Source organism: Fulmarus glacialis, unplaced genomic scaffold, assembly GCF_000690835.1.
Source record: "Fulmarus glacialis isolate BGI_N327 unplaced genomic scaffold, ASM69083v1 scaffold40174, whole genome shotgun sequence".
NCBI classification, from domain to species: Eukaryota; Metazoa; Chordata; class Aves; order Procellariiformes; family Procellariidae; genus Fulmarus; species Fulmarus glacialis.
This window is the reverse complement of record NW_009207002.1, coordinates 40,630-67,933: the sequence shown is the minus strand read 5'-3', so window position 1 is coordinate 67,933 and position 27,304 is coordinate 40,630. Positions and strand designations below refer to the sequence as shown.

At 37.1% G+C, this 27,304-nt stretch overlaps 1 protein-coding gene across 1 annotated transcript in view; it reads left to right on the top strand.

The window, feature by feature from the left end:
- BICC1 (BicC family RNA binding protein 1) overlaps positions 1 to 27,304 on the top strand; it is a 74,792-nt gene that overhangs the window by 11,711 nt on the left and 35,777 nt on the right. Inside the window, exon 2 of the mRNA XM_009575939.1 lies at positions 6,797 to 6,866. Coding sequence (XP_009574234.1) covers positions 6,800 to 6,866 — 67 coding nt within the window. The 5' untranslated portion in view covers positions 6,797 to 6,799. The remainder of the gene's footprint in view (positions 1 to 6,796; positions 6,867 to 27,304) is intronic.

Sequence of the window (27,304 nt, the reverse complement as noted above, 5' to 3'; positions counted from 1 at the left end):
GTGGAGAAAGGGATATTTATTGATGCTTTGTTAAAATGGAGATTAGGAGCCATCTTGAACTTGCAGATGCAATTGGCTCTGAAGTTCCAGATAGTCATGTTGCCAATAATAATTCTCTAGAGGTGCCCTTATACTTGCTGCTCCAAGGTGTGCTCACGGAATATAAATGAACAGAGGCAATCCTGCATTTCCAATCCCTTCCCAATATCTGCTTGATGGAGAACTTTATCCTTGCAATTTTGTTTTTGAAGGGGAGGGCTCCTGATGCAGCTCAGCATCAAATCTATATTTTGTCTCATACTTCAATGTGGTTTTGTTCTTTTTCTAATTCACAGTAGTTTCCCCCTCTTTCCCCATTTGCTTTTTCCCTTGACTTGTTACATTAGCATTGCATCAAACTTTTTTCAATTTTAAACTTCATACTGCTTGGAAAAATCACATCTTACTTGATCATACCTTTTTGTCGTGCTGGAAGATGATTTTGTACTAAGAAATGCTCTCTCTGTGAGCATGTGTAAACGCAGAGAGAATGACATGAAGGGTGACTCTAAAGATAATTCAGAATATCGTTTGGGCCCTGTCTTGATTTTACACTTTGTGATTAATTTTTTTTTTTGTCTGCACACAGAGGCAGTTTCTGAGTAAAAACCAAGATCTGGAACGATATCATTATTTTTTCCTTGTAGTGTCCTTTTTTGCTTTGTCACTTAACCTGCTGAAGGAGAAAGACCTGCCCCCAATACCCCAGAGGGAACTGGATCACTTTAAGAAGGGTTAATTAAGGTAGAAGAATCACGGCTTGGTTCCATCCCCTGCTTCTCATCCACCTCTGTGTTTTATTCTGCCTCAGAGGCAATAATGATTTTTATTTTCATGGATAGGATCATCTGTAGTTACTAGCTTAATTTTCTTTTGTATAATTTACCCAACCAGTCTGCTCCAGCCATTTTTACAGTCAACTCTTGTAAGAAGTAACTTTGCCTCCAGCCTTGAGAATGCTAGAGGTAGTTCCCCTGTTAGGGAGAGGATTTTTGAAACTCATTTCTTGGTGCCAAAGTAAAATGGAGGTTAGTTGCTTTCATTATCTGCACTTACTGAAATTTTAGGTCCTTGCTTACAGTGTATTCTGGATTTTATTGGACTGTTGTGGAGGTTTTTTAAGCTAAAATACTTCATGCAGGATGCTCAGCTTTGAACGTTTGTCACTGGACGCTTGGACAGGATTTGCAGTCTGCTTACAAGAAATGGAGTATAGTTTCTGAAATATTCCAAGTAGCAAAGAAGTTAGGTGCTCTCTGAGGATTTGCATTGTTTGATAGTTGAAAATAAGGTACCGTTGCAGTACTTCATATGATTAAATATCTAATGCCATTGATGATGTTGACCTAAACCTAGGTGTTTCTGTTTGGTTTTAACTTGCACAGAGGAAAACCTAGGAAAACTCTTTGAACACAAACTCAGCTGTTCAAAACGTGATGTGGACAGATAAATAGAAACACCAGTGGGCATACAACTTCATTGCTTTCTAGGGTTTTCAATAGCATGAAAAATTCAGGGTATCTACAAAACCTAGTACTGTATATTTAAAAAAAAAAAAAGATGTTCTTAAATATAGATTAAGATAAACATGCATCTGTTCTAAAAATATCATTTAAATGTGTTTACAAGGTTTTTAACATCTATGCTTATTCATTGTCTAAGTACTCTATATGTTAAAATGCTGTATATATCTTCTGTTGTATTAAGCAAGGTTAAACTGAGGAAGCTAATTCCTCACTCAGGAGGAGAGGGGTTTTCCACTGAAGTAACAAACTGGCTTTTTCTGGCAGTTATGCTTGCAGTTTTGAGTTACTTTTGTCTCTTCAGTTGGAATGAGCTCATTGAGCTAAAGTTGAAAAAACCAATTGCAGAAACCCACTGGCAGATGCAGGTTCCTCTCTTTTTTTTTTTTTTTCCTTTCACCGTGAATAAGAACTGAGGCAGAAATGGCCAAGATGCATGAATCCCAAAGGTGGGAGGATCAGAAGCAGATAACTTCGTAACAATACTAGCTATAAAGAATACTACTGTCATTTAATGTACTTGTTTTAAATGAATAAGGGTCTTTTTGATAGGTTATTTTTTTTCATCTACTGCCTGTAAAATATTTCCTTTGAATTCTGAAATGCTTGTGGGCTTTTGGGGAGTTTTGGTTGGTTGTTTTTTTCCAGTTTCCATCCAAAATCAGCTAAATAAAAATTACAACGTAAGGAAAAATAACTTCTTACTGTCTTAACGTAAAAACTCCCCAAAGTGCTTAAACTATACATTTTTCAAGCTGGAATACAAGGAAGCCAAAAGCTTTTCCTCCAGCTGCCTTACAGCTAGAGGTTTGTTTTTTTTTTCTGAAGGCCCAATGATTTGCAACTAGAGCCAGTTTTTTCAGGGTCAGGGCACAGTCTTATTTGTTTTGTTGGTATCTTCCAGTATCTTGTGTCATCTTCTTTATGTTCTCCACTGAGAGAAAGCTGACATATTTTGGCTACGTAAACACCACAATTCCTCTTGGGGAAAGGAGAGGAAAGGAAGATGTAGATAAATTATTTCTTAGCGTTTCCCGCATTTTGAGAAGCAGCAGCATGAGATTATTTACTGTGTGATTAAATCTTGCTGCTGAATGTGCCTGCTCCTTCTTTCGGTCAGTGGTGGGGGAGTACTGATTAGTATAAACCCTATCACTTACTTCATGTGAAAAGGAGGGAAGCCTAAGCAGAGGTGCTGTTCTGCAGTCTAGATGATCATGGACTCTGACTCACTCATCCCTAGGCTGAATTTCCTCTAAATGTTTTGTAACTATACAATTAAAATACATGTACATCACACTTGTAAAGTAAGTTCTGTTTTCTATTTTGTTCATTTGAGAGCAGTACTGCTGTTTTCAGGGTATGTGGCATAACACTGAATTTTCACTAATAAAACTATTCCATTGCAACATGCAGTTGAGGATTTTACAGAATTATTCCAAATTTGTTTCAGGGGAAAAAAAAAAATCCTGGCACTTAAAACTGCCTGGGTTAGAATGGTAAAACAGAACTAAAAGTTGATGCAGCAGCGGTCTACACTATGCAGAGTTTTACTGTCACACAATTTTCAACATCATGTTTACCTTCAAGTTTAACAGCTATAGTAAAAATTCAGTTTCTTGTTTTCTAGAGCTTTGTGACACTTCTACTGTTACAATAAATACAATACACAAATAATAAAATAAATACCATAAATAGTTTAAAAAGCAAGCAATATAGTTTAAACTCTTAAATGTTCCTATGAAAGCCCTGATTTCTCAAAAATAAAATCAGAAGTTACTTTCCATTGCAAAACTTTAGGCAGTAAAAATTCTCAAATTGTTTTACGGGCAAGATAAATTATTTTCACTGGTGAAAAAAATAAGTGCTGCATTTTTTCCTATATAATGTGTGGTTTTCAAAATTGTGGAGAAGATGATTATTGCAGTCAGCTAGGAATTTATGATAAAGTTTACTGCTTGGAGTTGAAAGCCAGCACATACTCTGAGCATTGTGCATTCAATAAATGCACTTAATTTAAATGCATCCAGACTTACTTTTTTTTTGCCTAACTGCCTAAGACAGGAGATAAACTTTGTCTTTGTAGTGACCAAACTGTGTCATCTTTTTGGTCTAATGTGGTAATTTTTAGCATTGCATTCTCCAAAGAGCTTAAGGATATTATTGGCCGAATCTCAGTGGCTGGCAGTCAGAATTCTTTTCCTTTGAAGATCTCATATGCATCATTCTCATATGTCCCCAGAATGTGTGCATCTCTGAAGTTATGGGGTTTCATTTTGTTTTGGTTTAGCATGAGAAATGGCAAGGATTTGATTTCTTTAAGACAAAAGTCTCCAAATTTAATTGAGAGGGTAAAAGGACTGATGGGATGTAACACTTGTCTTGAATGACATTCATTCATTCCTTTTCTATCTCCTCTCTTGTGGTTCCTTTTATGTTGGATCTTCTTTAACTCAGCCCTGCACCATTCTTTGTTTTAGCATCTCCCCTCTCCTTTTAGCTAATGCCTTCCTATTTTCTGTGTATTTCATCTCCTGTTGCGATGAAATTTTTAATTATTTTTAATTGTTAAAAATAATCCTGGCCCAAAGCCCTCTATGAGACACAAGTGAAATCTTTGAAATAGCTTTTTGACATCTGGATTGGAAAATTGTGAAAAGTATGTGTATGTTGCTGATAAAATTTCACCCTCCTGGAAATGTCTTATTTCAGCTGTAACTTATTATCCAATAGTTGCTGAAACCAAAAATATAGTATAATGAAGTCTGGCTGACACTTTCAGTTTTTCCACATGGTGTACTAATCTGGAAGTTGTTGTGGTGTCCTAGGGATTTGGATGTAGAAGATAAGAATTAAGAATCGTTAGAGAAGTCTGCCTTAGTCCTGAATTATACTATAATGGAAAATTTATTGGTATTGTAGCTGTCGTCGTAATGCGTTCATTCTCTTCTTGGAGGTGGCTTTGTTAATTATTTTGGAGTTTGATTTTTTTATTACTGCTGATGCTTGTTGCAGATGACTAGAAGTACTAAAATGTACTGCTTTGCTTAATTCTCCCCTCTCCCCCCGGCCCCCACCAATTTCGGTGAGTTGACTTTTTTGGATAGTGTCCGCTTTTTGTGTATTGTAATTCTCACTTGTATCAGCAGTCAAAAGAGCACATTTTTTTAATTTTAGTCCTTCTGTGGAAATTGAACAAATATTCTTTATACAGGAGGAAGCAGACCCTGAGAGTTGCCATCCGAAAAGCTCTCTCCTTTTCCTTTCCTATCTCTTTCCTACTTAAAGCAATCAAGTATTCTTTCAGTTCTTCTGATTTAGGGTTTTTTCTAGTTTACAGCCTAAGCACTCGTTTACTTGTTACCATTATGTTATTAAATAATCTTCTTAATACTTACTACCCCCCTTTTTGTCAAAAGTGTTTTTACTTAGACCCACTAACTAAGATAGTATGACCCAGCAGATCAAGGGAAGCTGTCGTTCTTGTTACTGTGAGGCTGCATATGGAGTACTTCGTCCAGTTGTGTCCCTCTCAGCCCAAAAAAGATCCTGACAAGCGGGAGTGACCCCAGTGGGTGATCACCAAGTTGATCAAGGACCTGGAGCAGTTGATGTACAAAGAGAACCTGAGAGCAGGGTTTGTTCAGCATGGAGGAGGTGAGATAAAAGAGGGATCTAATAGCAGTCTTCAGCTACCCTATGGGTGCTTAGAAGGTATACTGAGTCAGGCTCCTCCTAAAAATGCGCAGGTAACAACGGCCAAAGGTTGAGCAAAGGAAAAATCAAGCAGATATGAGAAAATAATTTCTCAGTAAAAGTGGCCACACATTGGAGTAAGTGTGCGGAGAAGCTGTGGAATCTTCTTCCTTGGAGGTAGTGAGAGCTTCATGGGCAAGGCCCTGAGAGCAACCTGACCTAACTTTGCAGTTGGCCGTGCTGTGAGTGTGAGGTTGGACTTAAATGACTTCCAGAGGTCCCTTTCTTCCAAATTTGTTCTGTGATTCTGGGACCCCTTCTAATTAACATTAGTCAAGCTGAGCAAACTGCTCGCTCTTAAACTCTTTCATAATAAGCTACTGAAATTTTCAAAGGAGTGAGGACCCTTTTGCTTGTCGCTGTACAAAATCTTGTCCATGTGTGAGCGGAACTGGACAAATTGTTCCAGGTGAAAATTCATGAGGGCCTTCTATAATCAACGTCTCTATTAAAAAATGCCTTGTCTAATGCAGCCTAGCATGATATTTGTTTAATAGATGCATTTTCTTGGCGTCCTACAACCATCTAGATGTGTTTTCTTGGCATCCTACAACCATCTTGTCATGGACTAATGTGGGCAGATCCTTCTCATTTCTTCAGGTCCTCATAATGATGAGGTACTCTCTTCTTACTCATGATGATCAGATACTCTCATCTCTGAAGTGTGATGAGAGATATGATCTCATCATACTTATTGATAAGATCTCAATATAAAAGAGAAGTTCTTCAGTCTCAGTAGACAGGCCCGGCATTTCTTAGAACTGAATTTCAATTCATATATATGAAATCTTTGGTGTCAGTTAGTTCCTTCTCCTATATTGCTACTAAATGTTAGTGATGCACTGTAACTCTGTGCCAATATTAAATTTCAGTATAATATGCCTATGGCTAGTGGACTTACTAAAACAAAGGCGGCAACAGAATGAGAGTCGGCATGAAGCCAAACAACTACATGGATTTCAAAGTATAAGAATGAGTGTGTGCATTTCGAACTCTAGGTAGGCTTAGAATGAAAAGTTGCTTTCAGGTCAAGGTGAGGCAAAAAAAAAAAAAACTGTGAAGGCAAACTGATGTATCTTGACTTATGGAGACTCAAAAGGGATAGGCTTTACTTAGAAGCCATTTTAAGATAAATAAAGAAATATTTTTATTGAATTGTAAAGCTTTGAAATTCCCTCTGAGATGGACCTAGAGCATGCTGTAGCTAGTAGTGGTCATCTGAACTTCATGGAAACTGTTGAACATCTTGGTTTTCCCTTTGGTTTTCTTTTGAATTATCAGAACTCTGCTCCACCTATCACCAGACAAAAATTTTTCTCAAGAAAACTAGAAAAGTAGTTAATGACTTGTGCTATTTTTAAGTAATAATAGTCAGCAGATTTAAAAATGGTAAACATCATCTTTTCCAAAAATGAACTTTTGACTTTGTAGGAGAACAATAAAAACTTAATTTTTCATAAATGCTTTCTTTTTAACAGATTATGGAAGAAACAAATACACAGATTGCTTGGCCATCAAAGCTGAAGATTGGAGCAAAATCGAAAAAAGGTATTTTGTTTTGTTCTTTTTATGGTGTGGAATTAGTTGTTAGAATAGTAAAAGTACAGAATAAACAACTCTGTCTTTAGAGTCACCATATCAATACTAGACAGGTGAAATATTTTCATTTCAGTCTACTGTTTTTACAAGAATTTCTTGTTGAAGTTATCTCAGCGTTATATTTTGACATACAAAGTTATTTTAAGTAGCTTGCACTTCTGCAAGTACTTTATTATCAATACAGTTGTACTTACTGTCTTTGGCATGTGTGCTTTCTTCCGTATAATTCTACATCTAATCTTAACAGTTTCTTTATTTTACAGCAGCCAAAGCCGATTAGTCTTTCTGGTAACATTGTAGATTAGTGGGTGTTCTATGAGGGTTTTTTTGTTTGTTTTTATAGAGTACAAAGATGTGTGTTGGTCAAGCCCAGTTAGAACAATATATACTCATTGTGTCCCTGACAGAGACAGTCTGCATGCTTTTTTCTTTTCTTTAAGAAACTTAAGTAGAGCTGTTTCTTAGGAATGGTCAGTGTTACGTTTTTTAAATTATGCTTCTTTTGGAAGTACAGCCTATTAATATGAAACAAGTATACAATCTGGAACATCTCTTTTTGAAATAAGCCTTCTAGTTCTGTTCTTAAAGAATCATAGCTGTGACTGAATGAAAGTAACACTCGATTCATCTTCTGCAGGAAAAATGAAATTGGGAGTGATTTTTGACTTGGCATGTATTTCTGTTCAGGCTGATACATATTAAAACCCAAGAAAGTGGAGTTCAAGTAATTTCTCTGTACATTGTATTTAGGATGTATAGGTGGAGATGTGGGCTAAAATTTGTAAATGAAGAAGGTCTCATGGGAAGAAGAATAATCTCTTTAGAAAGGTACAGGATTAATAACATTTTTATGGTGTAAAGTTAGATTCAGCCTCTGAGGTACTTTCCCACATGGTATTGAAGTACAAATTGATTTAATTTTTTTCCCCACTTGCATGGAAAAAGAATCTCCCTTGAGAGGGGAAAAACGGGAAAGGAATTCAGACTGGAGAAAATGCAGGCGTTATGTGTATGTATATATTCATATGTGGAACTAATGTTTATAGTAATGCGAGAGTGACAGGGTCTCTGCGCAAACCTGTGCTCTACCTGTGTTCTGCATACTTTCTGCCTGAGATGCTATGAATTGATATACAGCTAAGGCTCCTCAGGAAACTGAGGCAGGAGAGTTTGTTTTTCTTTTGAGGGGAGAAAAGAAGAAATAAAGCAGTACCTGCACTTGTTTTCTTTCAAATTTAAATGAGCCTAGTTCTGAAGATGAAAAACGTGGATGAAAGGCCATGAAAAGAGGGGTAAGAGGTGGCTGGCTGGGATTCTGGATTGGTACTTAGAGATGCAGTTTTATATGTAGATTAATTTAACCTCTTTATTAGTGATCTCAAAGAGAAGATAATGTTAGATTTGTGGTGATGCTGTATCAGTATATAGAATGAATTTGAATACCAGGGGAAATAAAACAGCTAAAAGTTATAAGCTGATAATAAAACTAAAAATTGAGGGGAGGGAACGCATAATACAGCTGGACATCCTGAGTGCATCTGCAGTGGGAATGATTATCCTGGAAAGTCTTTATGCCAAAAGAAACTTTACATAGTGATGGGCTGCAAACTAGGCATTTTAGCAATATGCTATACTACTAAAAAATAAAATGTTTCAAATGCCTGTGGACTGCAGGGTGGCTCTAGAGTTAAGACTTTTACTCTCTGGCTAGCTTTGCTCTGGGAAGTTGTGTGTATACATACATTTAAGATAGTAAATTACAATATGTGTACAAAGAACTCCTTAACCTAGAGGTTCCTATTTCTTGTGAAGTGTAGTTTGTATATTCTGTTTACACTTGGTATCAATTGTTTGCAATTCTTTAACTTCCCATTTGCTACAGCAGCTGTTTATATAGGGAAAATACTCTAAGTGTTTAACATACTCTAGCTTCACTTAATGACATTTTGTGATTGAGAGGAGAGTCTGCAACAAATAACTGGCCGGCTCTCCAGGGACTTGAACTCAGAACATGCTATCTTTCCCTGTCTCCTTGGCTGGGAACAGAGTGCCTGATAAGCAGCCATTCAGTGAGGGGGAAGCAGTTACGGATGGACAGTCTTGTACCCCAACCGTACACTGTACCCTATCATAATCAAGTGATCCCAAATTTTTCACATAATTTTCCAGTATAATTTGCCTGCAGTTTCAGTAGCATCACATTCTGTGGATGTATGTTGTGGCCTTTGGTCATTCACAGCTTTCCTCCCAAAATATAAGGGGAAAAACAATCATTAGAAAGATATCTCTAGCTGTGTTGTTGTTTCTGTCATGTTGTTCAATCTGTCATGAAACATTTAGGGCTTAATGTCGTGTTCTTCTCACTGCAGTTGTCAAGTTTTAGTTCGAGACTGTTAATACCAAATCAATAAGGACAGAGTACATATTTTCTTTTTAATTACAACACATAGGTATTGAAATGTGCAGACAAAGTGTGCGTAATAAGGTTCAAAGATTAAGTTCTGTACAAGACGAACAATCTTTTTCTGATCTCGTGGAAAAAAATTACTGTGATGAAGCTGAAGCGTTAAGAGTAGATGACCAGCAACTTGCTAAATTGTTTCTTTTCTGTGTTATGCTGATTACAGCTTTTAAATTGGTGATTGTAAAATACTATATATTGCTATCATAATGGTGATTCATTAACTCAAACTTGATAAATATTTTCTGAAAACTTTGAATTGCAAAATGCTAATGCCTGAGTTTAGCATTATGCAGAATTTAAATAATTTGCTAAGTAAAGTTTCTTGTTTACTATGAAATTGCTAAAATAGCTCTTTGCAAAGGCTAGAATTCAAAAATCAATTATCAACTCTCAACAGTTTCATGAAGACCAAACCAGGAATTTCCTGGCTTTAATGAGTACCAGATGCTGCAGTCTTGCTCTAGTGATGAGGTGTGGTGAGGGTTGAAGTATCTTGAAATACATGTTTAGAAAACAAACAAACAGATATAAATCTTCGAGTAACATCTTTAAGCAAGCCATTTGTTCAGGTTGACAAAAAGATCCTCTAACATTAAGGCTTTAGAGAGGGAAGTGAAACAATTTAAAGCACTTCTGTAATGACTGATTCCTGTCCAGCAGTAATGAAATAATTGGCACTGGCATGGTCTGCTCTGCTTTGCATGGGTGCTGAAGAGTTCAGGGCATACCAAACCCTTATGTTCTGGAGGTTTCAGATCTTCTGTAGTCCAATGAATTAACTATCAAACTGAGGGACGGTAACTTTTCTATCCATTCCCCTTTTGCTCTCAATATACTTTTTCACTGTTATGGTTACTGTTCCTTAGGAATGCTATTAATTGTCTTTCAAAGATTTATTCAATGGTATAAAAGTTCAGAGTAGATTGCCAAATCCTAAATGGTCAGATGCTATAGTTCCACAAACACTTTCAAAGCAGGCAGAGAGGCTAACATTTTTTCCCTCTCCCTTCCCAAAATACTGACCCATCCTGCTCTCCTGTTCTTGTTGTCCAGCCCTTTCTGCTGTGCTGTCACACTGGTGCTTATATTGTCACATAGGGGACCATGCTGGCTTAAAACTAACCATGGATAATTTTTACTATTGGAGACGCTTGGGGTTTTTTGTGCATTTGCTAGCTGTTTTAACCCTAGCTATTTTAACCCAAACTGTATCTTCAGTCTGCTTCACCATATGGTTGTATGAATCTGTAATGCTTAATGTATTGGGAGCAGGTGAACATTATGTTATTCAGCAGCAGTGCTTGTTGATGGTAACTTAAGATGCTCTTTAGGAACTTTAGGAAATGGGTATATGCAAGTTTAGATTTCACCTGTATTCCTTACTCTTTTTCTTCCCCTCTTGTAATTTCCCCCCTGCCCCTCTATACAGGTGTGTGCCTTTGTATTTCAACAGCCATAAAGAAGTTATGGGGATATGTGTGCACTCAGAATGCAGACAGCCTTGCAAGAGCGTTTGGGTAACAACCAGCGTAAGAATCATTTCAGCTCCTGGAAACTTAGTGGCTCTAGGGAGGAATTCGTTCAGAGTGTTGGAGCAGGGAAAATTTTGGGAAGTTTAAAAAAGGTGGTAAGGGGAAATGCAAAGTAAATTGAGCTTACAGAGCAAGGATAACTCCGGGGTCTCTTTCACCATTCACTTTAAAAAAAGGGCTGCTTTTACTGAACTTCTGTTGTTCTTTTTTCTTCCTGTTCTTCCCATTTTTTCATTCCTCTTCTCCAGGTTACAATCTCCAGCTCTTCTTTGTGCCATCTGATGAAGTTACCCACTCATTTCTTTTCTTTCTTTCTTGAGCTGCTCTTATTTCATTTCACCTGTTCTTTTATTTGCTGTTTCTGGTTTTGGGGTTTGTTGGGTTTTTGTTTGTTTGCTTTTTGTTTCTGATTTTCTGTTTTTCCCCTCCTATTGCTGGTGCATTTTAAGTTGGTTAAGGAAAAAAAAAATCCAATCCGTGTTCTGTTTGTGTATTTCTTTTTTCTTCACCTGATTTTTCTTTTTACTTATTCTTTCATCTTCTGTTTCAAAAATCAAGCTTCAGTAACTTTTTTTAATTTAAACTAGTTTCTATTATCAAAACATTTACTAAATGCTATTTTTCGTTAGGATATCTCAAAGGCAAGTCAAGTACATAACATCTCAAATTCATATCTAAGGAGAATGGCAGGAGGGGAGGAAACATAGTGGCACTGAAGACATTAGAAGGCAGGCAGCAGTAACTAGCAGAATGCACTGCTGGCATTCATTGCCTGACAATTTGGTTTCATGCTTTTTCCTTAAACTTTGCCTTTTGCAAGCTATCTTGCAAGCAGAGTCCACTTTTTGCTTCTTTGCATGTTAAGCTGCTGAGACAATATGCAAAATAAAGTTAGCAACTGTAATACTATATTTGAGGCAAATAACTGTACTGAGAGACTTCAACCAAATTACTAAAATATTGTTCCCATTTATTTGAATCTTGTTTAGACACAAAGGGAGAGCTTTGCACATTCCAGGAGGCATTATGATAAAAGCTAGGGACTTATGTTTTTGTTAAAACAAATGTCACTACGTGGTGAACTTAAGGCCAAACTTGCATGCAAGTTACTGCCTTAGATATCAAGAGTAAGCTAAAATGTAATCTCTGTTGCTTCAAACCTTTAAGTCAACTTTCAATTGTTTCCCAATAATGAAATAAAAGCTAAAGTTTACGTTTTAAGAGGAAGAAGGGAGAGAGAAGATGTGGCGTCAGGCTGTCCAGCCTTATGAATGTGTGCAAATACAATGCTGGGTTATTAACTCTTTTGGCATAGGTGTTCTGATAAATCTCCAATCTGATTTTATGCTTTTCAGATAATTTCTTTCTCTCTTTAGAAATACTTAACTTTCTCAATTTATTTTGTCAACAAAATCTTTAAAAAGAGTGAAAATTACTTTCAATGCTAAATCTCTTATAGTAAAATATCATACATGGAGAAGTGGTTAATATAAGAGCAGTTCAGCATTACACATGCCAGTTTTTAGTGTCCCATGTGCAGACACTTCATAATTTACACACGCGTTCCATGGAGAGATTACATCATTTCTTAAAACATAAATGCATCCCTGACTGTTAAGCAATATTGCTTTCCATATTGGAACTGAGCTGAATACCACATTTGTACAAAGGAGAGACTGCCTTTCCCAAGTAGAAATTTCAGTGAAACACATGGCAAAAAAACTATGGATAATAAATTGTTTGTTCCAATGTGTTAATGGATGCAAGTAAGACATTGTCAATGGTCATGTTCAAACCCAATATTTTATGATGAAATATCAGTGAAAATGGAAGAGTTAATGACCCTGTGCAGCATCATTCTGTAGGAGTTATGTGAGCTTTAAACAGCTCTTCCAGCGTGTCTGGAGGTCTCTGGATTCTCCCTCCCCCCAGAAGAAAAAACCCAACCAAAAACCACAACCCCCAAAAACCCATCAAACCAAAACACCCCTAAGCAAAGCAATGAACCTAAAGAGGCAGCAGTTGAAGCTTTGAGTACAGTGAAAAGTGTCTGTGTAGCATAAAGGGGTCTTGGACCTTCACTTCAGGAGATTGTCTCATTGCATTGATGATATTTTGTAATAAATGCAAAGTTTAGAGAAATGAATAGATTTCTCTGCTTTCAATGATCGCTGGAATACTGAAAGGATTTCAGTATATGCTACTTTAAGTAGCATATAACTTTAAGTTACATAATCTTTTTCTAAATACTAGGTGGTTTGGTGTACTTCAGAGGCTGGGATGTTTGCAAAGTGCAGTTATATAATCTGAAATTTTCCCCAAGAAATTGGCCAAGACTGAGTTTAGTCAAACAAGCATAAAAGTAGCTAAAAATTACCTAATAGTTCAGGCTATTTACTTCTTTGTCTTACGTAACTCCTTAAGTTGAAAACTGTAGACTCTGTTTCCAGCAGTTTGGCATCTACAAGACTGAAGACCTCGCAGTTTAAGTATATAATGCTATACACGTATATGTGTGTGTGTATGCTTATAGAACAATGACTATTAGGATTGCTTTATTTTTGAAGTCTTCAGTGTTTTCCTTTTCTCAAGCTTTACATGTACTCGTTATCCCCATTTAATATAGTTGCAGCCATAACACAGCTTTTTAATTCTGTGTTTTCCTTAAATGACTTCATTATTCTGGGCTGAAGGGAGATTAGTTTCTTTCTTCCTTTTTCACAATGCATATATATTATGCCTGCTTTTAATTTTAATTTTGTAATTCCAAAAAGTAATTTGGAATTAGCTATGTTGTGGAAAAACTGCAGTTGTTGGCAACACAGCATCTGTTAATTACCCCAGTTGAGCTCAGAGATCTTTACCTTCTCATTTTGATTGTGGGTGTGGAGGTAGTGTTTCTTTGGCTTTTTTGGATTTAAAAAAATAAATCTGCCCCAAGAAACCAAAAACCAACCACCAAAAAAGCAAAAAAACGCCACAATCCAAAACCCAATATGGGGCTATGAAAAGCTATTGATTTAAACAGCGAGAGCTCTTTTATAATAAATTCTGTCCCTGTGCATTGCTTTCAATAATGTTTACATTTTGTACAATATCATAAGACTATTTCTAAAAGTGTTCCTAGAAGTGAATGGTAAGGAGGAATTGCTTGATATTTCTTTTTTAAATTCACCTACATATATAAAACTGGTGTTTCAAAAAATGACCAGATAAAAATATCTAACCTATTTTGGTACTCCATTAGACTTGAGTTGATCATGCCTATTTTGGTACTCTATTAGACTTGAGTTGATCATGTCAGGCTAGCCTGGCTGTGTATGAACCTCTTTGCTGTTTGTACAATGTAGTGAGGGAGTATAATATCAGCTTTTTTATATTTGAATTACTGAATTGTTCATGGAGAAGAACCGTATAGTCTGGGAAGTTAAAATAAAGGTATATGTGAAGGTGTGCATATATTTATATATATAATGGAGGAAAATAAGCAAATCTCTTCTGTCAATATGGACACCGAGGTTAAGAATATTCTCATACTTCTTTATATAGATTTAGGCAGTTCATGGGCTCTACCTGAACATAGAAATGTTTCAAATCAATTGGTATTTATTATATACAATTTGCACGGTAACTTGAGACTTAAATCTTAGGGCAGGAGGGATGGGAATTTACATCTGCATATAAACTTGAGCTACTGCATCAGTGCTTTTTTTCTCCCCAAAAAGAAATTAAAGGTTGTATATTTCAGAGATGGTTTAAGTTGCATGAAAACACTTTCTTACAAAGGCTAAATTTCTTAATTACACTTGATTTATCTTAATTTTTTGAATATAAAAGTGAATCCTGCTACTTTTCTAAAGAATATGCCCATGTAAATTGTGTGTTAAGTCTTCATGTGCATAAGTTCTAAAAGTCCTCTTATAATTTCATTCACTTCTAAAATGACAATCTCTTAATTTCGTAACCATATATAACCTCTGAAACTGCATAAAAATTATGTGGTGAATAATGGAAAACAGCGCTTAATGTGCTGGAATTGTGTGTATGCTTGCCAGTACGTATCTGTGTAGCTAATTTATCAGTCTTTAAGCTTGAGAAAAATAATCTTTACTGTAAATTACTGTAAAAGGAGTTCAAAGTTTGTATTTCTGTAAATGCAATAATGCATTGAGTTTTATTTTGCATGTCAGTCTTAAATGCTAAGCCAGCCCCACCTGAGAAGGTCACATGGCATCACAGGACTACCAAATACTTTAGACTTGTTAATGAAACAAGTACTGTAACAGTGATTTTTCGTAGTTTTGGTCAACTTTTGTTCTTGACCTACTTTCGTCTCTTTGTGTGCTGTTTCTAGTTACAATAATTGTAGCTTCTGCTGTTCTCACAAGAAAACCCAAAACCAAATAGAGTGGAAGAGGGTGAACATGGGATTATAATCAACTAATTTTCCTACCTTAAATTCTGTGTTATGAATAGCCACTTAATTGGCTTAGTGCCTTAAGCTTTAATTAAAAAAAAAAGGGGGTGGTGGTGGTGGGAATTAATCAGCCCCTTGGAGACCTGCAGTGGTATATGGAGCTTTTTGACAAACTTTAGCTTCTAATCCACTAAGATGCTTTTGAAAATTGTGCTAACTGTCCCGCGAGGCTGTACCCTAACTCTAACCGAAAACGCATGGAGTGATGTCCACTTCTGAATAACCACAGCCTGTTCTATCATCTTTAACTAGGGATGTGAAGTGATGCAGAAAAGAGAGCACCTAAGCCTCTGAAGTGCTTAGATGCTTAAGTGCTTAAAAACAAAGGTAACTTTTGTATTGGTTCATGATCAAGTTCTAATTTCTGTTGTCTCAGCATTGATTTTGGTGCAGATGAATGGAAATACAGGTTCAAACTTCCCGGTGTCATGCTGCCTCTTACAAAGAAAATAACATACTGTATACCAGCTGGAACTCTGCCAGCAGCTCTATCACTGCTGCTGATCCGAGGATTGTTTTAGGCTCTCGCAGTGCTGTTGGGTGCCTTCCCTTGTTGTGTAGATCACCACCTTTACAGGGCAAGGGAAATAGTCCCCGGTCAACAACCCATCAGGTAAGGTGGGTGGAGGTGATGACTTGATGGCTTTGTGCTGTAGGCACCTGTTCCCTCAGGAGAGGAGCTCTCCACCTGGTTATATGTAGGTCAGCAAAAAGGTGCTATAAGATGAGCTTTTGCAGTTACTCCATGTGTCTTTCCCATCTGTAAGTGGAAACAAGATCCTGGTGCATCAATCTGAGACAACTTCATACAACAGCAGTAGGCACAATAGGTTTTGATCACCATGCCCCTAGGACAGCCGTATTCTGTATGTTGTGAGTAACGATAAAGCTGCACTTAGTTGTGCATTTTCCAAGTACTCCCAAAGGGAAGACTAGTAACTACTTTTGCTAGAAGTGAAATCAGGGGAGACAGAGCTGTTTTCACAGCTGCTAAACAGCACGGTTGTGGTCTTATCTCTTCTGCCTTACTGCATGCTTAAGGTCTGCCCCTCTGCCTCCATAGCTACCTGCTAGGCAGCTCAGCCCTCCAGCCTGGCATGCCTTGGTGTCTAACCCACTGACGGGGAGGGCATTCAGGGCTGCTGGTTTATTGAGGCCTGTGCTCTTTTGTCAGCAGAATTTTTCTTGGAGCTATTTAGTTTTGGTTCCCAAGGTATAAAGTTGTAGGTCTGACTTTATACCAGTTCAGTAAAGGTTTTCTTAAAAATCTTGGCATTTGGATGTTTTTTCCTTGTTGGTGCCCATGACAACAGAACCGTTGGTTTGGGTATTCTGTGTCAGCTCTGTATGTGTGGAGCAAAATTCCTTTGCAGCTTTTATTTGACCTTACTAAAAACAAGAAAAAAGATTCATCTTGTTATGCAATTGTGCAGCCGATAACTGTGTATATAAGTAGATTTTTCAAAGTTATGCTTATATCCTAGAAGCACGAATTTCACAACAGTATGTTTCTGCATATTGAAGGTAGTCATGTCAGGAGATAAAGGATGCTCTGTAATGTTTCTTGCAAGTGCTAACAAGATTGGGGGGGTTGGAAGATAATTTCTTATATCTGCAGTTGCTTCATAAAATAAAATTTCAATTAGGTGGGTTACATGATCTGGGAAATGGCAAGTTTTTTTTCTGTTCCTTAGAATGGCATTAAACTTACTTTTGTGCTTGACCTTTCTGCAGAAAAACTAATGCTATTTTGTATTTCCTTATAGGTAAAAATGGATTAACTTGATCAATGGGGCATCTTACATAGATTTTTTTAAATCATGCAACTTAAGTGAAATAAAACTGAACAGTTACATAATCTGAAATGCAGAATACCTTCATTTTGGAAGTTCTTTATCAGATGGAGAATTACTTGCTCAATTATTTTGTGCCTTTCTCTAATTGTGCTAGATTGTAACTAGTGTCCTCTGAATTGCTTAAAGTTGATTTATCTTACTTGATCTTGCTCTGATCTAAATCAAACAGACATTTTCAAAAGAAACAAGATTACAAAAATGCATTAATAACCTGCATCATCAGTGGCAATCATCAGAATACAGAAAATAACAATCAGATAATTCCTATCAGTTATGTATTTTAGCCTGTCAGGCTTTAGAATCATAGCATAGTTTGGGTTGGAAGGGACCTTTTAGAGGTCGTCTAGTCCAACCCCCTTGCAATGAGCAGGGACATCTTCAACTAGATCAGATTGCTCAGAGCCCCGTCCAACCTGACCTTGAATGTTTCCAGGGATGGGGCATCTACCACCTCTTTGGGCAACCTGTGCCAGTGTTTCACCACCCTCATTGTAAAAAATTTCTTCCTTGATATTTAGTCTAAATCTACCCTCTTTTAGTTTAAAACCATTCCCCCTTGTCCTGTCGCAACTGGCCCTGCTAAAAATTCTGTCCCCATCTTATAAGCCCCTTTTAGGTACTGAAAGGCTGAATAAGGTCTCCCTGGAGCCTTCTCTTCTCCAGGCTGAACAACCCGAACTCTCTCAGCCTTTCCTCATAGGAGAGGCGTTCCATCCCCCTGATCATTTTCTTGGCCCTCCTCTGGGCTGGCTCCAACAGGTCTATGTCTGCCTTGTGCTGAGGGCTCCAGAGCTGGACGCAGTACTGCAGGTGGGGTCTCACCAGAGCAGGGTAGAGGGGTAGAATCACCTCCCTCAACCTGCTGGCCACGCTGCTTTTGATGCAGCTCATGGGAAGGCTGCAGTCATTTGCTTGTAATGCTATATGGTATCTGCTTGTTAACTATTATCACTCATAAATACTTTTTTTCCTTTTGAGAAGGGATTATTCATACTCTTTAGGATTTTTCATAAGAGAAGATAAACTCTTGGTTTCAAATGTCAGTTGAAGCCCATAGTATGTTTTTGTTGTTTTGTTTTTCAGCATGTACTTTTTCTTGGGTTTGGTTGGAAGAGTGTTCAGAAGGGGGAAGTATCATGTTTCATCTGTTTTTTAAATATAACTCACTCCTGCTTCCATGTGTTTAAATTGTAATGGTTCGGAAGGTTTCAAGGGATGTTGAGAAGTTCTTTATGCCAATCTAATGCATTATTGTATGCAAACGTTTGACACTAACATGAAAAACTTATTGCAAGCCTAGTTGAAGATGCTAGTTTAAACACATCAGGTATGCATTAAGCGTTGGTCAGTGAATGGTGATGATGTGTTAGGTTAGTAAACATGATTCAAATTTTTGTTTTGATGTGGAACAAAAATGGCTTGAGTGGAGGAGGCCAGGACCCCAAAATAGTTTTCAAAAGCATGGAGAAACCAGCATGCATAGCAGAAATCCACTTAAGGATCTCGTCACAGTTTTAAAAGTAAATAAATAAGTAATTATATGCCCACCAGTATTACTGGGGAGAACACGACATTTTCATACTCTGAAGGAATAATACTTAATGTGTGATATTCTGTAGCTGATAAAACTTTTTCTAGTCTTTCCAGTTTCTAAATACTGTATTTCTGTAACTACCATCCAAAGACCAATCTTCCTCAAAGAAAGCCAGTGCCTCACCTGATGCTCCAGGCTTTCCTGCGGACAGTATCACTTGCAGGTAGGGCTGGCTACTGCATTCCCCTCTTCAAACCTGTGCAACTCCTATAAACTAGAGTTACAACGTAAGTGAGTATCATCCTGTCTCTGCAAATCTCTTTGTGTTATAAATGAAATTCTGATTTTTTTTTTTTTAAATTGCTTTGGTTTCAAACATTCTTTATACTGTGCATTCTAAATATAGACAGAGTCTGTGCCAAAGACCAAGTGCAAACATACAAAACCGTCATTGATAGAAAGTCTCTTTAATGACTTCCTCTGGAAACTGTAATTTGAATCATATGATTTTTCTGGAGTAGCAGTAGGAGAGAATATCTGAAAAATAACTATAATATGGTTTTCAGAATTTTAAGCTTTTCATCTGTACAAACTTAACTTTGTATAAACTATGCTAGTCATTTTACTCCTTGATTATTTGGCAAGACTAACATTTCCTGTAAAGCAAGTCAGATCTAAAGAAAACAAAATCCAGGGCATAAGTAGTGTTCTTGTGAATTTTTTTTTTCCAGATTTTTAGCAGTTACAAAATAATTGTTATTTTATGGTAAATGCTTGTCAAGAACTCTGGTAGCCTGTAGTTTTGGCTGCGTGGCAACAATTGAAGCTGCTGAATTGGTATAGTTCAACTAGTGAGATGGACACAATCTGGCAATGTTTATCAACCAAGGCTGGTCACTGAGGACTGTTAGCAACATGCACTCCCTATATGAACTCCTGTGAAAGGGAAAGGCAAATGATTTCTTGTTAATGGGAGGAAAGCTATGGGAAAGGAAAAAGTTGGGAATGAAGTGGAGTGGGGGAAGCAAGAGACATGGAGAGGAAATGAGAGGCTGATGAAGAGACTGAAGACAGTTGGAAAGAGGTAGATGTGATTCAGCAAATGAATGGCAGGAAACATGAAGCTAGAGTGGGAGTCTTAAAGAAATGAGGCTTTTGAAAGAGCAGAATAATAAGAAGTAAATGATGAAGATGGTATAAAGATAATGGGAAAACAGATGGGAGGTGGAAAGAGGAAGATGTGGAGGAAAGACTGGGTGAAAATGTATATACCAAGAAGTGGAGAGGAGGATTACAGCCTAGTGTTCATAGGTGTCTGGCATGGACTTCCAGTACATACCCTATCTTGGAAATGAGATCGGACACAATTCTGAAGTTTCTACTTGGTGAATATACTGGGGAAAAGCTGGTAAACACCACTGTATTGATGCAGACATTCATTACTGTCCTAGACCGGTGATTAAATATCTAACATGTTACTATTCTCATCTCTAATATCTTCGTGCTACTTCCATAAAGATGCAATTTAGATGACTGCAATTTCAATTTGTTTAACATTTAACAGATGTCTCATCTTGCATCAAAACATATGTATGATTTAAAATACTGGGAATGCAAAACATTAATTTCTAGTCCATGGGAGTTGAGGATATTGGCACTTTCTGCTAAAAATCACAAAAAGGAATTAGAATGTGTGCAAATAAAACAAGACAGCAATAAAAAGGATTAAATTTGAGTGCAACTGTCATCCAGCTTATTAGATTTGTGTCCAGTGCAATGTCAAATAATGTAAACTGCGTGGTTTCGCAACGCTGGAAGAGAATAATAGCCAAGAAAGTAAGCTGAGAAGATACTGGGCTTCAAGAAAATGCAAGCTGTTTTGTGGAACTTGCTTAAAATATTGCAATGCCAAACAGTTCCCACCAAGATTTTTAGCAATAAGTTTATGGAGCTATACTAAGCTATACATGCAAAATACATTCCTGTGAATATTTCTCATCTCACGTTTCTATTGTAATGGAGTGCAGTGAGAAGTTAAGCTCACATTAGCTTTCCTGCCTGTGGGCGCTGTCATGTGGAGAATTACAAACATGAATTGACTTGCTTATAGATATACATTTGGTCACTTCAAAGAAATCCAAACTTTCAGAATGAGCATACACTTTCTGGGAGAGGAAAAAACCACCGAACATGACTGGGTGCAGTATTTGTTGTTTTCTTTTCTGCTTGCAGGAAATTTGCTTGAAACCTAAGGAGGTCTGGTGACTTCCCATCCTTAAAATAATTGAAATGTAGCATCTTTCCTTCTGTTAGATTCTCTGATGTACTGTCCCATACCGGGCAGTGTTTTCATTGATCATTAATTGATGGGATAGGATGCATTTATAAAATTTACAACTCTCACTAAGTTGACAGAATGCAATTTACACTCAAAACAAATTGGAGAAACAATGCAAAATTAGTGACAACTCAGTAATGGTAATTCAACACAGGCTGCTTGGAGAGGACAGATCAGGTGCACAGTACTGAAGAAAGGGGTTTAAATGGCATTGTGTACCACAGATTAAACAGGCCCTGGAGTGTAATGCTGTATCCCAGAATAAAGCAAACTGGGATGTATATTCAGGCTCATTGTTTGTAAACAAAAGAAATATGTATTTTGTGCAACTTAGTACTGCAGAGGTTTCACCTGTGATGGTCTTCGGAGTTTGGACAATTTGAAGAAGATCCAGGGGAAAGCAAAGGATATGCTTTGAAAACAAGAGTTGGGAGGAGTTTAAAAAAAATGTAATGTTATATATAATTAAAAAAACAATGAAGGCTATGTGGGAATAGAAAAAAGGTCATTTATCAGTGTCTACTTAAGATTAAAAGCAAACATTTCTGCCATAGAGATTTCTCTTGGATTTTAAAGAGGACAAGGATAGCTAATTATAGTATTAATTGCATAGGCTTTGGGGTCCCTACTAGTGGACAGATTAAATAACTATCAACAGTGCTTTAGTAGACGAGATCCTCCCACAAAGGTGGCTTAAATGACCACCTGTAATAGTTCAGTCCTTCACTTCTGAGACTTTTTTTAAAATAACTGATCCTGATTTAGATGCTTAGTGAAGAACACTGCGAGAAGGAATCCATGTAGAACAGCCATGACAGCGCACATCAGTGCACTGGGGAGGGGAGCAGACTTTCGGATTCTGTAAGTAAAGGTGGGGTTCGTTCCAGAGTGAAGGGGTTAGAAGAAAAATAAGCCAAAAAAAAAAAAAACTATAGAGAAGGCCATTTGCAGCATGAATTATTGGTAAAATGCAGGACAAAAGAGATAATAAAGTCTATGAGTTTATGACAAAATGGATTATGCTTTTAATCAGCTGACTTATTATAAAAAGTACTACTTAGCAGTGTAAATAGCGTATCAGCCCAAAGGAAGAAATTGTCAGGAAGTTAGAGACTCTTGGCAAATAACTTTTTCTTTTTTTTTCCTCCCAAGTACACAATGACAGACAGGGATTTTTTTTTAATATTTTTTGCTTCTTCTACTTTTGTCATTTTAGTAAATAAAACTTGAACCACAGACATTGCTGATTTCAGCAGCAGCTGAAAATGAATGTCTGGTAACTTATATTTGAGTGCCTAAATTTAGGTTCCTAAATCTGTATCTGCAAGCAGTGTCCTTTGCTGTTCTGTTCTCATCTGCTGGCAGGGAAAAGATGTGAGTACAGAGCTGGGCTGAGAGTCGGTGCTGGGGGGGACATTCCTCACCGGTGAGACTCTGCAGAAAATTTTGGCTTTTTTTAAGTTCCTGTCACTTTTCCTGCCATAGCCCCAACCATGTGTAGTTGTATTATTTCACAACCACTATTCTGCCATTAGCAGTGCCTAGGTATTTAAAGCCAAGTGGTGAATATTGTGCTGTCGCAGCCGGTTTTGCGAGTGGATGGCAGGAAACCCAGATTTGTTGCGTTTTTGAACAAGGGCTGCTATGTGCAGCAGCTCAGCCATGCCTCCCCTGGCTTTTCAGTGTCTTATTAGGTGGAGAAAAGCCGGTCAGGTACAGAGCAAGTGTTTGGAGTAGATCAGTGGGTGGTTGTAAAGAGCCATACAACATGCTGTCCATGCTTCACCACCCGCTAAAGCAGAGGAGTAGGAAGCTGTAGGACAAGCAGTGCTCAGACTTGTGCTGAGCTGAAAGGGCAGGCTGTGAAATTGCTGTGAGAGGATGGAGAGTTTGCTTTTTAAAGCTACCGTGCCTCTCCAAAGGAAGGTGGGACTCCAGAGGGTTGGATGAGTAAATTGGGACTTCTGGGAGACAGAGGGTTTGTTTTTGTGCCACTGAAGAGTTTTGTTCTGAAAATGTTTCAGATCTCTACTTCCTGCTATTAAAATGGACTATTTCCCCTAGCTTGCTGACCTTCTTCAGTTGCCACTGGGTTAATCACCCTAATCATACAGCTTTTTGGGTTGTTTGGGGTTTTTTTTTGGCATGGACAGGCTAAAGTTTATCTAGACAGTGAGGTATGTAAGACCATAGCTGTTAATTAAAATATTGACATAATCCCATGCCCAGCATTCACATTCAGGAGTTAAAACGGCTTGGTAGCATATTGGGAGTGCTAGGTTATATTTTTTGACTTTCTTTCAATCAGCATCTTTGTTTTGTAAGTCTTGTGCTTGCAGGTAATTTTTGGAGTGACTCTTACGCCTGGTAGTAGCAGTAAGCAAAAACAAGTATTTGCAAAAATTTTTTGTTTAATTCTGGTTGAAATTTGTCAGAGTAAAATCAGTTGAAGGCAACTTTTTGAATATGGCAGAAATTTATTATTGATGAAATTTTCAATTTTTACCTTTTTTTTTTTTACTGTACTTGTGAGCTAGAATTTGACGTACTTTTCTACACTTAATGGAAAATTTGTCTTCTCCCACAAATAGACAGCTAAACTGTGGGGACAATTTTCAGCTGTCTTACATTGCTTGTCCACAGCTGTTGCTCTGTGTTTTCCTGGTTTAAATTGATGGGACATGACAATTTGTATGAGATACTGGAAAGGGGCTGTAATTTTTTTTTTTGCTATAGAGAAACATGGAAAACTAACACTGGAATTTTTTTACTTTAAATTGTGAATATAGAGCTTGAAACAAAGTTGACTTTTGAGTTTCTCAGCATCTCAGATGAAACACCACTGGCACCCTTTTTCTAAGCGGACATATTCTTTCCCTGAAGGCCCGAATTTCCTATACCTCACTATCTTCTAGTCTAGTTTTTCTAAAATTTGCCAAGATTGACAATATTTGCATATTTTGCAATCTGAAATGCATGCATGCACACAAAATATCCAGTCTTTCTTTCGTGAGTGGCTGCTTTCCTCAGGCCGAGATACAAAGCTGGAAAAGTTCAGCTGTTTTCTGTGTTTATGACATTTGACTTTGAATATATGGAGGAAAAGAATCTTCATAGTTTTAATAGTTCTCCAAGTATTCACCTTAGGTACTCGCTGCTAAGCTTCCTAATTAAGCTACAGACTACCTGTTGCAGTTTTTAAACTATTGCTTACCTTAACGCAACTTTGTAAATGGTAAATATTTTCTGTAATGTGTTGTTAAGGCAATCAATACATAATTGGCTTAAAGATTTAAAGCAAGTCTCTTGCTGACATTGTGTTTATTGTTTGGAATGCCAGATTAATTACAGCATGTATTGCAGTCACTGTATTATGAGCTACATCTGCTTTTTGTTAACTTTCTCTGTAAATGAGAAACTGTCAGTGCATACTACTTCTCATATTCTGCAGAAAAATTCCCCAAACCCTGTAATTGTGTACTTTAAAAATTAAAGAACCGTTGTGTTTAGATCACAAGTTCATTTATTTCTTTTGTTTCTGGAGGAGCTGACCCAAGCATAGATGACTCCTCCCTGTTTTGCAATAAATAAATGAACAGAAGACTGTCCCAGGCCATTCGAAACTTGGCTGCAGGAGTTCATGTTGATTCTCTTCGATCTGAGCAGTTAGACACGCACAAATCCACAGCGTCCCGTGTGCCAGCAGCTGGCAGCAAATGCTTCATTTACTGGAGTTATTTAAACAAGCCTCCAGATTGCTACCATTTCAGAAACCAGCCAGATCAATTAATTCTCCCTCCTTTGCGTGCAGTGTAGGTGACAACTGAGAAAGCTTTTAAAGAAAGTCACATTTGCTTGAGCCTTTTATCTTATTTGTGGTTAGCTTGTCGATTCTTCTGTGCTCAGTGTGTATGTGCCTACAGCAACAAATGCTGGTTCTACGTAAAGACGTAAAATCATGAATTTGTATCAGCTCAGAGAAAGATACAATACATTTATGGTCACATTTCTGAGTGATTTAAGGAAACAAATTCTAAGTAGCAAAGGAGCCAGCCGGTGGGCATGGTACTTCAAGTAAATTTACAGCAGAGTGATTTGAACTGTGTTCATTCCTGTAAGAACAGTAGGAACAAAGTTTTGGGCTTTTCTATTTTTCATTAGGGCTTGCTGTATTTGCCTTAAAGAACAGCAATTTGCTTATAATCAGGCAGATAAGGGAGAGCCAAAATACAAACACAGTTGTAATATGAAGAGAATTATCAAGGGGCTCAACATCCAGTGAGAGTGCTTGGCAGTAACTGTAGTAAAAACTGAAATTTCAAGCCCTGGAATGTAGTAATATAAACTCTTATCGTTGTAATTAAATTACTTAGGAATACAAATTTGTCCCAATCTTGCAGCGAAAACTGGAATTAGCTGACGTATTGGGTTTGGAGCTTGTAGCCATTAGCAAATACCTTGCAACAGGCTCCGTACTGCGTTTACATGTAAACTAGAGACTGACATAGCCTTCCACTCTGTGATCCCCATCCTTTTATTTAAACTCAGTTTTGGGACACACAAAAAGCAATTTATCAGAATGACTGCTGAAATTTGCATCACACAGATGTTCAACAGGTGATTAATTTTCTAAAGGTGAGTTTTGCTATTGCTCTAAGACTGGAGAGAGACAGATGGACAGAAGAGATGCAGAGAAAATTCATCTCAGAACAGCTCAGGGATGATTTTCTGATTTAAAAGGCAACACTTGGTATCTTTCAGGTGTTTTTTTTTTTAAGCATATCATGAAGTAATTACTCTTAGAGGAACAACGTGGGTAGTGTGTTGTTTATTTGCTGTGAACCCCTCCCTGAAAAGAAGAGCAGAAGCTTTTAAGTAGGTCAGTAGTCTTCAGGAGATGAAGGTTCACTTCCCAGGTCAGCTGCAAACTGCCTGTCATTCTGGAGAAAATGTAAGATACACAACTGGTACAGTGCCATATGAATATTACCATCTAAAAACCAAGAAATGGTAGATTATTATATGATTAAAATGTGTAATTCAGTATTCACATCAAAAATTGCTTGTATAAAAGCATCCTGAAGTTTTCAACAGTCATAAATAATTTCCACTAGATGACTAATTTTTTTTCTTGATTTAGGTGCATCACAAATGGATTTAGAAGAAAAATGGAAACACTACTTCCCCTGTCTGCCTATTTGCTTTTTTCTTCCTGGAGACTACAGCCTGCACAGCAGTGATGCTTGGAAAAAGCTATTACATTGCCATGCTGGCTGTAAAAAAAAAAAAAAAAAAAAAAAAAAAAAAAAAAAAAAAAAAAAAAACAACAACAACAACAAAAAAACCGGCATGTTGTGCTTTTAAAAAATAAAAAAAGAAATAATCTTGTTCAATGAATGGCAGAAACTAGTTGATAATAATCGTAGCAATTTTGAGTCAAACTTCATGCACTTAATATTATCATAACTTCAAAATATGTATTGATGTCTAACACTTCAAATTTCAAACCCAAGATGTAGAAATATAATGTATGTGACAACAATCTAACTTTCTGTATCAAAAAGAAAATGACTGACTTCTTTATAGCTTCAAAAGAGTTAAGGAGGTTTTTTTTCCGTAGCATCTAACTATTGTAAGCAATATTACTTGTATCTAGTAGATGACAAGACAAAAATAGGCAGTGAATATGATCTGCTTGCACTTGAGTTCTCTTTCATGAGTCTAGTAAGCTATAAATCAGCATTAGACTGTGGACTGTTAGACTAGAGTTTTACTGGATTGTCAGTGCTGTAAGAAAACCCCTGTATCGTGCTGCTGTGAGTCCTTATTATGCCTGTGTCTGTTTGCATGCTCTGTGTACCAACACCACACAGGTAGCTGATGCAGATATTTATGCACTAAGATTTATGAGAAATAATGACTTTTCAAAATACACAGGTGTTATTTTTATAAGTAAGAAAAAGTAAGTACTGTAAATGTGTGTTCAAGATGAGTAACAGAAGGTCTGTTAGAGCTCTAAACTCAGTCTTTAACAATAGTTCACTATAATGCAAATAGTAAAACCATCTAATGGGGCTTTTTATGCTTGATGTTTGCAATATTTGCTCAAATTTTACTGTTGATAATGCAGCGGCCGGAAACATCTCTCTACCATCTGCCAGTTGGTCACATATAACCATTCATATT